Below are 16,605 nucleotides of genomic sequence, written 5' to 3'. Positions count from 1 at the left end.
TGACCAGAGCATAAGTCATCACTTGCTGTTTTTGTTAGCCGTAGGCTGACCATCTCACAAGGCCGGACTTTGACTCCTCCAGTCCTGCTTCATGCCTATGGGTTGGCCAAGAGGCGGCACAGGTCTTAGCCCCGGACAGCCCCCCATGCTGCCTATGGGTCGACCAAGAAGGATCCACGGACATTGACAACTATACTTTGACCAAAAATCCTAGAATCTCCAGGATCCTCCCCCATTCACCTGCCCTTTAAATTAAGCACCGCTCCATTGGCAGGAGATCGTGACTTTTCTGCGGCCGACCTCCTGGAACTGGGCCTCCCGAACTCCCTGTTCAGGCTTCCATCCCCATTCATTATATATGAGCGGAAATTTTAAACTCAAATTTTTCAACCGGGGAACATTCCTGAAGGCAAGGGGCAGACCCCCTGATCGTCACCTACGAGTGCAGATTTTTCTTAAGCCCATCTTTGCTATGAAGGCAGACGGCGGAGAGGGAAAAAACAAGCCCGGACCCAGACTGGTCAACCCCCACAGTAACAAGGGGGGGGGGGGGTGGTGAGAGCAGACACGTCATCCTGCTGGCCCTTAAAACTGCCCAACGTTCTGGTGGAAACTCTGCTCTCGGACAGTGACAAAAGATTGGCTTGGGGGCTAAATTGTAGCGAGATAGCTGCTCTGCTATGTACAAAACCCTGACCCAGAATCAGGTCATCTAGGAATGATTTAGCACCAGGTACCCCACAAACATGCGGTCTGTAACAGGTGAGAGGTGGAAGCTCGTTTGTCCGCTCCCCCACCCGACAGAAACGATACTCTGCACCGATCCATGGCACTACGGTATCATTAGATTTGGCTCCTCAGCCAAGCACATACACCAAATGTCTGAACCTGCGGTTCCTCTTGTACTGGGCAGGATTACTATTGCAACAACACATAAGAACATAAGAAAGTTTACAAACGAGAGGAGGCCATTCAGCCCATCTTGCTCGTTTGGTTGTTTGTAGCTTATTGATCCCAGAATCTCATCAAGCAGCTTCTTGAAGGATCCCAGGGTGTCAGCTTCAACAACATTACTGAGGAGTTGGTTCCAGACCCTTACAATTCTCTGTGTAAAAAAGTGCCTCCTATTTTCTGTTCTGAATGCCCCTTTATCTAATCTCCATTTGTGACCCCTGGTCCTTGTTTCTTTTTTCAGGTCAAAAAAGTCCCCTGGGTCGACATTGTCTATACCTTTTAGGATTTTGAATGCTTGAATCAGATCATCTTCTTTGTTCAAGACTGAATAGATTCAATTCTTTTAGCCTGTCTGCATACAACATGCCTTTTAAACCTGTGCCTTTTAAACTTACAGGAGGACAGTCAATTCTCGTTAATATGAATTTCAAGGGACCAGCAACATAATTCGTATTATCAAGTGTAGCCTATAAGGCAAATGTATACTGTCAATTTTTATTTGTTAGTCAGTGGTGCACAATTACAAACCACCGGCACATTAACAGAATAGATGTATTTTACTATTCCTATACAGATGCTCACAATGAGCTGGATGGGTTAGTGGCACATGTGCGCAGTCTATTACTTCTCATTGGAGAAACCAGAAATGTCAGAAGCTGGGAAATGCCAGCAACAATTGCGACTGTTTAAAACATGCTTTCAAAAGTTCTGAACAAATTGATTCCTTTGTAAGTGTCGCCCCCTGTGGCGGAGTGTCCCGCCCCTTTGTTTATTATTTATTTATTATGATTTATGTTTATTACGGCGAAAGCCGATTTTGTTATTTGTTTTCGTGTTTAAAAACCTTGTGAGGATGCGTGGCTGATCAGCTAGTGATTTATTTAACTAGCTGACAGTCACGCATCCTTACTAAACTCGTGCAGACTATGGCCGAGGGGTGATAATTAATAGCTAGTTAACCCCTCGGCCAGAATATAAAAAGCCTGCAGCTATCTGCGCAAAGGGTAGAGGGTTCGGAGTAGAGACCAAGAACGAGAGCAGAGATGGGAGGTAAAAATAAGATAACAATTGCTAAGCGTTTTGGTTAGAACACCAGCATGAGACTTATTTGTTGTCAGTTTATTTGTTTATTTGTTTGGCCAACGTGCCCTTTTGTTTCTGTTTTGTTTTGTTCAAATCGTTTGTTTTGTTTATTGAATAAATACACTGAACGCCGTAGCGCTGCAGCTTCACCCGCCCATCCATTGTTTGCCTTTGTTCACTACTCCTTCCTGGTCCATGATGTCATCACAGCAACAGCTCGGCCACACCCCTGTATAGAATATGATGGGATTAAACTTTAGTAAATCTCATTATAATATTTGAGAACCATCATTTGCAGTATCTCCACCCCCTTTTTGTGAATTTATGCAGGATGCCCATAATTACATATTCATCTAAGGTTGAACCGCAAAGAAGAGCTGCTGCCACAAAGCATTCACTAAAAAGTCGCTAACAGCATTGCGCTTGTTTAGTACATTTCACCCTAGACTTCTGACTCGTTTGCGACTATTGCGACAGCCGCAACGCTTTAGCAAATCTACCCCTCAATAGTTGGGGGTAGGTTTAAAGTATTCAGAATTAATATGATAGATATGAGTCAGGAAGGAGGGACTTTGCCCAACTGCATGGAAAGGTAGTTTTTTTTTTAGTAGTAGGTTTTTTTTGTTGTTTTTGTTTTTAAATGGGAAAGGGGTGTGTCAACGTGAATTGAGAAACCATTTCCAGTGTTTTTCCTGTGTTTATTGGGTAGATACCGATTTCTTTTTTTTTTTTGTATTGGGGTGTTATTGTTTTTTAATCATTTAAAACTGAAAATCAGAAGCCTTAGTTATAACATAACTTAATTGCATGTTGATTCTCAGTTCAAATCTACAAGCCATCTCACATCCTGATTAACTGCTTCTAGATTTGCAATCCAAACAAGATAGCATTACATGAGCTCTTCTCTTCATTTTGGAAGCTTGGGACTCATTGATCATTTCTGTTGCTTAGAAACAGGCGAGACATTCCTTTTTTTAAGACGACCAGGATGTATAGGGAACTTAATAGGGTATTAAGATATTTCAACACTTAAATGTTGAATGTGAAATTTTATACTCCTTACAAAAATGTATTTGGCTTTTTCTAGGGGTCGTTGAACTGGACCTGCATGGGTTCAGTCGAGGTGTAAAGTCAGCAAAAGCTTGCAACCTGGATATGCTGAAGAATAAAGTTGAAAAAATCTCAATTTTCCAGCAAAAACGTGTCAGAGGCTGGTGGCCCTTTGCCAAATCTGGTGAACTTACGGTAAGCATCACATTTAGTTCAATAAAATGCTATATTGAAAACAACAGTATTTACAGTGTACCTAATCATCGAGAGCATTCGTAACAATTCTGGCAATTTTACCAATATGATACACAAATAAAATGCCTATTGCAAAATCTGCATGACAGCATCTCCTGTTCCAAAGGGCTGTCCGGACAGGAAAACAGCTAGGATATTATTTTTAATGTTCATTGTTATTGTTACATTTTTTTTTACCGTTATCATTAAACTTTTGTTAAAACATGTACGTTTTTACACTGTTCTATTTATACAATAGCAATAATTTAAAGGTCAGTTTTCTTGTAATTGAATGAAACATTTCCACAGCTGGAAATGGTGTTGCAGAGGCGCTATAGTGACACGCTGTAATTGTTGGGACTGTTTTTAAGTTTAGGTAAAAATTCAGTCAATGAAAACACCTTAAACATGTTAATTAACTACACAAAATAAAAACTAATTTGTTTGCCCTTATCTACATAATAACTGAGTACCAAACATTCTGACAGTGTGATTTAATATATAACCTGTCAACTAAATAAAAAATCTATTTTGTATCTATTTTTGTGTCTTACCTTTCTTTTATCCTTTGATATAAAATATTTTTTAATTTATAGCATCATCCAATGAATGAATTGTGGGATTGTAGATCTGAGCAGATTATATATATTTTTATTATTACAGGGAAAGGTGGAAGCAGAGTTCCACTTGTTGAGTGCTGAAGAGGCTCAGAAATCCCCTGCTGGCAAGGCAAGAAAAGAACCAGAACCACTTGAGAAACCTAAGTATGAATTAAATACATTTTAAAATAGACATGTTAAAAGAAAATGTAAGAACTAGCACCAATTTGTATTACTAGCTGTGAACATGTCTCCCCTCTTCATCTTGCTCTAGCAAAATATGTATATATCTATCTCACATTTTTTCATTTATTTGTCCAGGGTAGATCACAAGAGGAAGCAAGGCTCTTTCATACATTTAATTACCTATTACATTAGATTTGAATAAATAGAGGCTGGAGACATTTTGAATGTAATTGGAAGGTCATTCTATTTGAATTTAGACAATTAAAAACAAGAGATGTCTAGTGAAGCAATCTTCAATTCTGAGAGGTTTGGAGATTAAGTGTAAAAATCCTAAAGAGCATGAACAATAACAGCTGTGTTAAACAACATTTTTTACTGTGTGTGTTTAAGTTGGTGTTGCTGTATAACACCAATGTATATGTTGCTTTACTGCAATCATATTTATGGTGTTTGTCGGTAGATGGTTGATATATAAATTAGATCTAACAGCAACAGTTCCATAACCTCACCACTTTCTGTGTGAACAAGTGTCTCCTTCCCAATGTCCTAAATTTATTTCCACTTAATTTCTAACTGTATTTTCTGGTCTTAATCTCTGTGCTGCACCTAAAGTATTGTTTGGGGTTCATTTTGTTAATTCCTTTTAAAATGTTAAAGACTTAGTCCTCCCTTTTTCTTTGTTCTAGGCTCAATAGATTTAGTTCTTTTAGCCTATCTCAGTATAATTCATTTCCTTTAACTCTGGGATTAGTCTGGTTGCTCTTCGTTGGATTCTCGCCAGGTCCACAGTGTCCTTTGGTACTGTGGTGACCACAATAGCACTCAGTATTTAAAGTGTGGTCTCACCAGTAGATGAGTACTCTACGCTTTTGGCACTATACTGAAGTATTCTCTTTGCCTTTTTGGTTGCTGACAACGATGAGCCTATTACCACACCAAGGTTTTTCTTTTGGTGAGCCTGTTCATGTTCTGTACCCACCATTTGGTAATTGGGTCCTACATTTTTGTGACCAACATGTAACAGTTATTGACATTAAACACAGTTGTTGACATTAAATAGACAAATCAATTTAAATCTGTCAGGATCAGCACATTTTTAGGTTCTAAAGACAAAGTATTGGAGATATTTTGCACTGGCCGGCAGAAGGATATATTAAATAAAACACTAGTTTTTAAAATGTTACATTTTTTGTTTTCTTTTTATAAAATAAACACAGAGCCATTTTATAGCGCAATAACTCATTCCAGTGTGTGCTGAAACATACCTTCTCCTCAGGCAACCTTGTGCCTCACAATGCACCCAGGCATGTGCAAGATAGGCCTATGTCTTCCCACACACCCTGTCATGGGTTATTGCTTACTTAACTAACTGTGACTTACTTTCTTATTTGTTAATACTCATTAACACTATTTTTCATTGAAAAATTTGTGCCGCAGACTTAGACAAATTCTTTGCAGAATTATTTTTTTCTCAGTGCAGATTTCCGTGGGGACTATTTAACAATTTACTCTGCAGGCCCTGAAAGAGAACCACTAATAAACATTCCACAATTCCACAAAAAATATATAAACAAATAATAGTTAATGTGCAGTTCTCTACAGCAATATTTCATGGCACTCTGCAACCCCTTACAATCAGTGGAATAGGCAAGGCAACACAAGCAACCAGACAGCCATCATCAGTTAAGACAAACAACATACAACTCTATGCAGATAACACAAGAGACCTCCATCTGCACTGCGTAAGGATGGATATATACAGAATGCATGTGTGTGCTCTCTGCCAACATAGACCTAAAACACTGGAGAATACAGAACATACTGGTATTGCAGCACAACGTATACAGCCCAACTGTGACGGTGAGGCCATCCCTCCCATTAAACTGTATCCTGTTGCTCATCCAGTTTGACACTGAAAAACTCTTGGTTGATCCGTGTTGTTGGTGCTGCCCTCTCAAACTGGCATGACACAGTACATTCCACTCGCCCATGTAAACACAGTTTCATAACAGTGTACCTCATACACTCCAGTTTTTGCTGGTGACAATATCATTGTGTCATACATCTGTCACATGGGTTTCCTGTTCTTAAAGTGCTCCCATTCCTCCTGTCCATGTTACTATGAATGCTAATGCCGGCCCATCACCCCTTACTCCCTTGCAAAAGACTGTGTTATGCCATTGAACATCTGCAATTCCATACAACAGAAAGTTATGCTAGGACATAGATTCATATTACAGCACTTGATAGTCCTTCTGCCATGCACCTGTCTCATGATTTACCATACATAAACACTTCCCCTCATGTTGCCCTGCATGCAGTTCCCCATGGCAGTGGAATTCAGATGTACAGTGTGATGTTGGTGCCACTATTATGCATCAGTCTCTTACTAGACCTGCATAATGCCCAGATATACACGACACCCTCGCACACTGGCATAGCAGTAGACCTCATACCCCTAACGGACCATGATGATGGAGGTCTCTTGTGTTATCTGCAGAGAGTTGTATGTTGTTCGTCTTGACTGATGATGACTGTCTGTGGTTGCTTGTAAGGGGATGGGAGGGAATGCAGAGTTAGAGTTAAAAACCATAACATCGCATTTCCCTACTTTTGCCTTTTTAATATCAACTGATGCATTAACTAAGTTTTTTGCAAATAATTAGCTAGAAAGCCTGTATATTCTATTCTAGAGCACAAAACATAAAACTGACTATATTTGCAAACTTGATTAAACATGTCACAGGTGTATATATGTTAAACACAGACAGAGGTTTATATATAATAATGGAGCGAGGTAACCAGTGGTGTACCACAGGGATCAGTATTAGGTCCTCTGCTATTCCTAATCTACATTAATGATTTAGATTCTGGTATAGTAAGCAAACTCGTTAAATTTGCAGACGACACAAAAATAGGAGGAGTGGCAAACACTGTTGCAGCAGCAAAGGTCATTCAAAATGATCTAGACAGCATTCAGAACTGGGCAGACACATGGCAAATGAAATTTAATAGAGAAAAGTGTAAAGTATTGCATGCAGGAAATAAAAATGTGCATTATAAATATCATATGGGAGATACTGAAATTGAAGAAGGGAACTATGAAAAAGACCTCAGAGTTTATGTTGACTCGGAAATGTCTTCATCTAGACAATGTGGGGAAGCTATAAAAAAGGTCCACAAGATGCTCGGATATATTGTGAGAAGGGTTGAATTTAAATCAAGGGAAGTAATGTTAAAACTCTACAATGCATTAGTAAGACCTCACCTAGAATATTGTGTTCAGTTCTGGTCACCTCGTTACAAAAAGGATATTACTGCTCTAGAAAGAGTGCAAAGAAGAGCAACCAGAATTATCCCGGGTTTAAAAGGCATGTCGTATGCAGACAGGCTAAAAGAACTGAATCTGTTCAGTCTTGAATAAAGAAGACCACGCGGCGATCTGATTCAAACATTCAAAATCCTAAAAGGTATAGACAATGTCGACCCAGGGGACTTCTTTGACCTGAAAAAAGAAACAAGGACCAGGGGACACAAATGGAGATTAGATAAAGGGGCATTCAGAACAGAAAATAGGAGGCACTTTTTTACAGAGAATTGTGAGGGTCTGGAACCAACTCCCCAGTAATGTTGTTGAAGCTGACACCCTGGGATCATTCAAGAAGCTGCTTGATGAGATTCTGGGATCAATAAGCTACTAACAACCAAACGAGCAAGATCGGCTGAATGGCCTCCTCTTGTTTCTACTTAAGGAAAAATGGATCGGTCACATGGTGTGGCAGCTATGTTGGATTTTGCGTAAAACACTTAAACAACAACTCCTCATGAGCCCTTTGGCTGATTGACGTGACTCTTGGGTATATGTTATCTTTGTACTGTCCTCTGAAAAAGTTAGTCAGCAAAAGTTCCTACATCAACAAACATGACCACCATGAGCAAATCAATATTGGTGACATACCAGTTTTGCCAATTTTTCACCCTGAAATGTCTATAGGTAATGCAAGTAGTGTTATGTGTAATGCATAAATAGTTTTATATAGTATGGTTAAGTTCTGCTAAAGGTCAAATTTATAGCTGGCTGTAAAACTTTCCATAATTTCTTATTGACTGCAGATGGTTGTTATATAACATGCAGAGTTCTGATTGAAACCAAAATGAGCAAAAATGATTATCTTTTACGGTTGTTCAAGGGAAGTTGCTACAGTACAAAACATGGCTGCTGTGGGCCAATGAGATTTCAGCATTAATCATCTAACCAGTGATTCCAATATTTTGGCCAAAATTGACACAGTCAGCTGTGTCCAAATGATTTGTGATAACGTTTCATCTATAACAACCAATGCGCTTAAATTTCACACTAACTGCTTGGAAGCCGTAAAGTTGCTCGCAACTCTAGTTATTTTTTTTGTTTTTCTGCCAAAACATGCTCAAAAACTCACGAAATTCAGTACACTGTAGATGGCTATGGGGGATAGTCGGTGATATTCAGCAAATTTGCGCAAGTCACATGGTTCGGCAGCCATGTTGGATTTTGCAGAATTTGTTAAAACGCCTATGTATCGGAAACCGCTTACTGCAGAGTTCTGAAAATTGCTATAGATGTTTAGGGACAGTCAATGATTAACTGTTGTTAATATGAAGCTGATTGGTTCTGTGGTTTGGCAACCACATTGATTAATGACATAAAATTACCATAAAAATATAAAATCATCAAACTTCAAAAAGCTTATCTGATTGAAACAAAAATTGGCATAAAACATCTCAGTGTGGTCATCTTACGCTTGTTCAAGGGAAGTTGCTACTGTGAAAATCATGGCGTCCACTCTGCATGACATCATCAACATACGCAACTGGCTATAAAACTGCGTATAACTTATTATCGGCTGCACCAAAATGCACAAAATTTGACACAGATGTAGAGGACTATGGGATGTTGTGTCATGGTCAATATGGCGGCCTTTGGTCACATGGTGTGGCAGCCATCTTGGATTTAATGAAAATGTTGGACAATATTCAAAAGTCTTCTTATGAACGGTAAATAGTACAGCTGTAAAATATTTTGTACATAGTGCGCTCATGTCCACGATTGATTCTACTTCAGGAAAGATGAATCGGTCACATGGTGTGGCAGCTATGTTGGATTTTGTGTAAAACGACAACTCCTCATGAACCCTTTGGCCGATTTGACGTGAATTTTGGGTATACGTTACAGTTGTGATGATAATGTTTTATCTATAATAACCAATGCGCTTAAATTTCACGATAACTGCTTGGAAGCTGTAAAGTTGCTCACAACTCTAGTTGACATTGTATTCCCTGAAAAATGGACAAGTGTTGGAAATGAAATAATCAGATCTGCGTCACCCACGAGGACTTGTTTAGATGTATTGTCCTCAGTGATTGAGCATACATGTGTATACTGTATTTAAGCTGCTGATGCGCGGAGGCGCTTTTGCTAATTGTAATGCGATGTGGCAGAGGCAGTGTAAATGATCAGGCTGGAGTCTTGATTTACAGTTTTAAACCGGTGCTGGTTTTCTTTCTTATACTGCAGTGGCAAAACAACTGCTAATAAAACAAAATAAAGCTAGCTCTCATTTGGAGCACTAACTAAACAATACTTTTTGTGCTTCCTGTCTGACACCTGTCTCTTCTGCTTCCACACTGCACGCACGCACGCTTCCACTTCCTTACTCCTCTATACCCCCGTCACAAAGCTATCAGCTAAGCCCTTTTAATCAAGATGTCATTAACTTTAACAAGCAGTTAACCAATTAACCATTACTCTTAATTTGTTAAGGAAACAAGCAACTATGGATTTTCCAAAGACGTGCATACATGCGGGATCTCATGACATCTAGTGGTCAACCCATTACACTGCAGGGAACAAAGCTCTTCTCATTCTCAAACATACAGATTCTGCAGCATTTCACCACAGTAATCATATCGGTCCGCTTTCAAGAATCAACCGCAAATCATCCAGGACGGATGTGATTACACGGAGTGCACTGTATATACATGTATATATTAGAACTATATTTTTAAAAAGTGTGTTCTTTCTTTTGCACACTTGCTCCTTCTATTTCACCATTTGATATTTACGTAGTTAGATTGAAACACTGGTGACCCCCTCTGCGCAGTCATCGAAATCGCTCAATGCTAGCATGCAATGAGGCCACACCCCAAAAGTTATGCCAACCACTGGCACTAGCGCAGACAGAAATGTTTTCCAATAGACTTTTTGATCTTGTTGTGATTATTTCTATTTTTCCACCCTTTTTTTCAGAATACTAATGAAGCTATCAAATCATAAAAGTTGTTACCCTAATCAATCCTGAGACCGGTGTGCAGCTACGCAAGTGTGCCGCAATATTTTCAATAATTCCTGTTTGTGTTCATAAAACCAATTCCGAAGTGACAACAGATTGAGACTTATTTTAATATTGTCACTTTTATTTGTTTAACTATTGAAACTCAAGATGGACTTCCGGTTAGATAATGAGCGGGTTTTTGTGCATTAAAAAGTATTTTTTTAAATGGTTTAAAAAAAAAAAAAGTTTTTGTTTCAGCTATCTTTAAGTTAGGTTTAACTGATTAATAAAATCAATTAGTGATTTTTTTTTCTGTTTAAATCAAAAAATAAGTTTGACCACCCTACTATGAGTTGCTTTAATTGACCGTTCCACCCCGGATCTAGCGACTGTGCTCACTCAGGCAAGTCCAGATTTCACATTAATGGTAAGTTGTCATAAAATATGTTTGGTGTGCCTCAAAAAAGTTAGATGTATGAAGGTGTGTCGCTGCTCAGAAACTGTATGGAAACACTGCTTCAGACACACCACAGAAACAGGAACAGAGGCTTGGGAGTGAAATAGACTTAGGACAGACAGTGCGGGACACTTGTTCACACAGAGTGGTGAAGGTATGGATTGGGATCATTTCTGACCCAACTTCAGAGTTTTGAGATCAGTCACCTACTTGGAACCGGACATGCACTTATTGGCAGAGTGGCCTCCTCTGTCATAAATTCATATTTTCATTTAATCAGAATGATTGCAAGGAGACTGTAAGAAAAACAAAATAATTAAATCTGACGGGCCTAAACTGGGCTCTAATGTTGTATTTACAGTGTTACTGACATGCCTTTTTGTTTTTTTTCTTAGCCGCCCAGACACATCATTTTCCTGGTTTGTGAATCCTTTCAAGTGTTTTTTTCACTTAATCTGGAGAAATTACAAGAAATATATTATCATAGCTTTTGTCTTGCTTATATTGGCTTTATTCATTCTATTGCTCCTTTACACTCTGCCTGGTGCAGTCTCCAACAGAATCGTAAATGGGTAGATTCTGCTCACATAGGCTTCATACTCATGAATCAGGATGGATGCATATGAAGAATGTACTACTGAAACGTTTGTATGGATTTCTTGATTTTATAGATGGCTAATTTCCTTAAATTGAATGTTTTGTTACCTACATTTAAGATGACTAAAACTACCACAGTGCTTCTTTTAGATGTCTTTTATTTGCATATTCCACTGTGTTAAAATAATTTATATATGGCCAATAGATACACAGGGCTCTATTTTGCACTGTGATGTAATAATAAGGCATGAATTATTAAGTTTAGTAAGGTCAAAAATTATGCTTTTGATAATTACATTTTATTCTCATATTGCATGTCCCTTATACTGGGATGTGTAACTGAACTTAAAGTAAGCGTTTTGGTACATAATAGGACCATTGATCTCTGTCATTTTGGTCAATTTGAAAAATATGCTCAATTCGTCACATGATTCTGCACTACAGGTGTGACAGTTAAGTAATTTAATAAACCGTGTTGAAAATATGGCTTAGTTCAATAACCGAGGAGTTTTAAAAGTACTGTCGGGTGTAGTGGGGCCAGAGTAGACCAGAGCGTTGCTCCAGTACTTTCTTGTGATGCGGCACTGTGCCACCTGTTTATATTTAGTATATTGTATATGTATAGTGTATATAGTACGGTAAAAGTTAGAATCTGGTAAATCTTAAGTTTTACTGGTAACTGTGAACATTTACCAGTAAAGGTGGTAAATGTCCAGAATTATAAAGAAATATATTGCTTTTTGGACATTTTACCAAAGCTTATTGGTAAAGGCCCTTGGTTATTCTTGATTTACTGGTATATGTCTGAAATAAAGTGTTATCCTATTTATTTCGGACATTCATCTCTTTCTTGGTAAATGTCGACATTTACCAGTAAATCTTGAGATTTGCCACAACATTCAGACATTCACTGTAACACATACATCGCCTCTAAGAAAACAATCAAACCAATATTTTTTTTATTACCACATATTGCAATCTATTTATCAAAGTGTCGGCCCCAAAATGTCTTATTAAGCTTGTTTTCCAGGCTTTAATTTTTCCAACTGCCGTGTGACATCACTTCATTTGAAAAAGCGACTGTTTCACAACACACTTTGCCTCATTTATGCACATTGACTATAACAATCAGCACTACAAGTTTTAGGAGTAAATAAGGACCGCTTTTCAGTCAGAGTTCACAAGCTGACCTCTTTTAAGAGACTCACAGTTCACCTCCAGGTATTGTGTAACGTTCATGCCCAGGTTGCTGTTACTGCGATGGCAAATTTAGAAGTACTGGTCCAGTCTGGCACCACTACACCCCTGACAAGGAAGTTAGCAAAGTCTGTGCTTCTATTACTAAAATATGCATTGTAAGCCAGAGTACAGTATACATACTTTAGTATCAGTGCCATCTACTGTGGGAGTTGATTTCAGTGTGTGTTTTATGTCTGCATTTTTAGTCAAGGATTCTTTTAGATGCAATCAGCCCTATCCAAAACTGTCTCCATGTATTGACTGAATAAATGTTGAAATACATAAATACAAACCAGTCCTTTTGTGTTGATTATGGTTTAAATAAGTTGTAACAAACTAGACACTTACTAGACACTTAGTCCATAAGCGTATACTGATTCCATAAGCAAACATTCAAATTTTTTGTTAAAAGCAAGTAATAAGTTACAGCGTAGAGGGATTTAAAGGGGACCTGTGGAATATGCTTAACCCAAAAAAATGTTTATTAGAAGTAAGTCTAGAACGTGAAAGTGATATAAAAACCATATGAGCATAGACAACATGAAACAGTGTATCAGCAAACAATCCTGTCAACACTGAGGCTCACTATACAAAGTGTAATTTAGTTAAAATGTAAACAGGTAAGGTTAATTAACCCAACCAACAGGTTTTTAAATCAAGAGGTACCACTGAACATGCTGCACAGTTCAGAAAAAATAAACCATATACATACAACCTGATACACATCGATTTCCAATAAACAAAGAGTTAAGCTTAGTTCAAATATAATTTTCAACCATTGTTCAGTCCCCTTCATGAAAAACAAAACAAATCCAAAAAGAAAAGTTCCATGAAATAATACTCCAAAAATCCAGAATCCAATGAAAAAACAGAATGGCCATTCAAAAAAAAAAAAAAACTGCAAACGCAGTAGCAGAAAATGAAAGAACAAAAAGTTTGATCTCACAAGGATGTTGTTTGCAAGCCGCTGTGTAGATGTCTTCCCTTCGATTTCATTTAAACTATGTAGTTTTAAAAGTCCAGCCAATCTGTATTCTTCAGCAAAAAACAAAAACGGAGATCCAAGCAGCGCAAGAACGGTCACAAAATTACCAAGAAAAAAAAAAGAATGATACAGAGAAAAAAACATAGTTAGCTTGAAAAAAAACATAGTTAGCTTGACTATGCATGGAGCAACATCTGAACACAGCAGAAGATTTTTGACTCGTTTACCAAAATAAAATACTGCTGACCAAATTAATAGACATGCATTAAACACAGACTAACAAAACGTAAACTTCTCATCTACTGAAAGTTCTGATAAAAATCAGAACGGCGTGAGTGCGTAGGAGATTAAAAAGGCGAAAGACTGTTACCTATCTGGTTCTCTTTTTGAACTGGCCGGCAATGAGCAAAGGAGCATAAGCCCCAACCCCAACTACGGATAGCCAAAAGGGTGAAAAATGAAGAACATACAAAAAAAAACTATGCATAGCAGACCTAGAAAAATACTACAAACCAGCACAATATAAAAACAGTTCATTCACAGTTTCAAAATATTTAATTTTGTTTTATGCTTTTAAACTAATGCCTAATGAGTTTCTTTATAATACTAGGCAATCTTGTGAGAATTAAAATCACAGAACACCTTTGACAACTTTACTTTGAATATAAGAAATCAAACTGACCTGGCCAGGCTTACTGCTATTCATTTAAGAATAGAGCAGAGGCTGCGCTTATTGCAGCACATATGGGGCGGTCGCCACAAAGTAACATTAATGGAAAACTATACCGGTATATCATTCCATACCTCAGGTTTATTTATTCCTGTAAGGTAAGCACACTACTCACTTCCTGATGAAGCAGTGTCATTGAACGACCCCTGCACTTATACCAGGTATATCATTCCTTATCTCAGGTTTATTTATTCCTGTAAGGTAAGCACACTACTCACTTCCAGATGAAGCAGCATTATTGAACGACCCCTGCACTTATAACGGCGGGATTACGTTGGGTTTGGAAATAAATTCATTTAAATTTAGCCATGCCTGACGCAGAAGCATAAGGATATTTCCAGTAATTATTTCATTGATCATGTAAATTAAGTATGTTTTGACATAACTGAAAAATGTTGGGGCCAAAATCTCTAACAAAAAGACAGTGCCTTGCCTAGGCCAGGGGTTCCCAAACTTTCTTGGCTGAAGGCCTTCCATGACACTAGGCATCATCCTGGCTGAGGATGCCACCCGGAGTGTTGATTTTGATACCTTTAGTTAGATAGATAAAACAACAACAATAATAACTACAAGTTGCAGGCAACTTTATGGTTTCCAAGCATTTACAGCAAAAAAAGTATGGTTTCAGACTCATGAAAATGGAAATCATCAATTAACAAACATTTTGTTAACTGGAAAGCATAGTTTTGGAGTATGCTTACAATCAGTAGCTTACAACTATTCAAACAGAGTAAATGCGTTAAGAAAATATTTATTTATGACAATTAATGTACATTAGAATATGACTTTATACACCAAGTTTCACATCTATGCAATAAGCCGTTTCAGAGAAGATCTTTGAATGTCGTCAAAAACGCATGGAATATCCAATATAGCGACCATACCATTATTATTATTTACTTCTTAGCAGACGCCCTTATCCAGGGCGACTTACAATTGTTACAAGATATCACATTATAGATTATTTCACATTATACAGATATCACATTTATTTATTTTTTTACACAATTTCCCATTTATACAGTTGGGTTTTTACTGGAGCAATCTAGGTAAAGTACCTTGCTCAAGGGTACAGCAGCAGTGTCCCCCATCCTGGGATTGAACCCCCGACCCTCCGGTCAAGAGTCCAGAGCCCTAACCACTACTCCACACTGCTGCCCATATTAAATGGAATATATATACAGACGTGCTCAAATTTGTTGGTACCCTTACAGCTCATTGAAATAATGCTTCACTCCTCCTGAAAAGTGATGAAATTAAAAGCTATTTTATCATGTATACTTGCATGCCTTTGGTATGTCATAGAATAAAGCAAAGAAGCTGTGAAAAGAGATGAATTATGGCTTATTCTACAAAGATATTCTAAAATGGCCTGGACACATTGTTGGTACCCCTTAGAAAAGATAATAAATAATTGGATTATAGTGATATTTCAAACTAATTAGTTTCTTTAATTAGTATCACACATGTCTCCAATCTTGTAATCAGTCATTCAGCCTATTTAAATGGAGAAAAGTAGTAACTGTGCTGTTTGGTATCATTGTGTGCACCACACTGAACATGGACCAGAGAAAGCAAAGGAGAGAGTTGTCTGAGGAGATCAGAAAGAACATAATAGACAAGCATGGTAAAGGTAAAGGCTACAAGACCATCTCCAAGCAGCTTGATGTTCCTGTGACAACAGTTGCAAATATTATTAAGAAGTTTAAGGTCCATGGAACTGTAGCCAACCTCCCTGGGCGCGGCCGCAAGAGGAAAATCGACCCCAGATTGAACAGAAGGATAGTGCGAATGGTAGAAAAAGAACCAAGGATAACTGCCAAAGAGATACAAGCTGAACTCCAAGGTGAAGGTACGTCAGTTTCTGATCGCACCATCCGTCGCTCTTTGAGCGAAAGTGGGCTCCATGGAAGAAGACCCAGGAGGACTCCACTTTTGACAGAAAAACATAAAAAAGCCAGACTGGAATTTGCTAAAATGCATATTGACAAGCCACAATCCTTCTGGGAGAATGTCCTTTGGACAGATGAGTCAAAACTGGAGCTTTTTGGCTAGTCACATCAGCTCTATGTTCACAGACGAAAAAATGAAGCTTTCAAAGCAAAAAAACACCATACCTACGTTGAAACATGGAGGAGGCTCGGTTATGTTTTGGGGCTGCTTTGCTGCGCCTGGCACAG

At 38.2% G+C, this 16,605-nt stretch overlaps 1 protein-coding gene across 1 annotated transcript in view; it reads left to right on the top strand.

Moving 5' to 3' along the window:
* Positions 1-13,030, top strand: part of LOC117401291 (fer-1-like protein 6) — a 202,711-nt gene extending 189,681 nt beyond the window's left edge. Inside the window, exons 38-40 of the mRNA XM_059013927.1 lie at positions 3,125-3,282; positions 3,985-4,085; positions 11,270-13,030. Coding sequence (XP_058869910.1) covers positions 3,125-3,282; positions 3,985-4,085; positions 11,270-11,450 — 440 coding nt within the window. The 3' untranslated portion in view covers positions 11,451-13,030. The remainder of the gene's footprint in view (positions 1-3,124; positions 3,283-3,984; positions 4,086-11,269) is intronic.
* The last annotated feature ends 3,575 nt before the right edge of the window (positions 13,031-16,605 follow it).

Source organism: Acipenser ruthenus, chromosome 47 (assembly GCF_902713425.1).
Source record: "Acipenser ruthenus chromosome 47, fAciRut3.2 maternal haplotype, whole genome shotgun sequence".
Classification (NCBI taxonomy): domain Eukaryota; kingdom Metazoa; phylum Chordata; class Actinopteri; order Acipenseriformes; family Acipenseridae; genus Acipenser; species Acipenser ruthenus.
The sequence above is the reverse complement of the archived record's forward strand: the minus strand, read 5'-3'. Positions and strand labels throughout refer to the sequence as shown.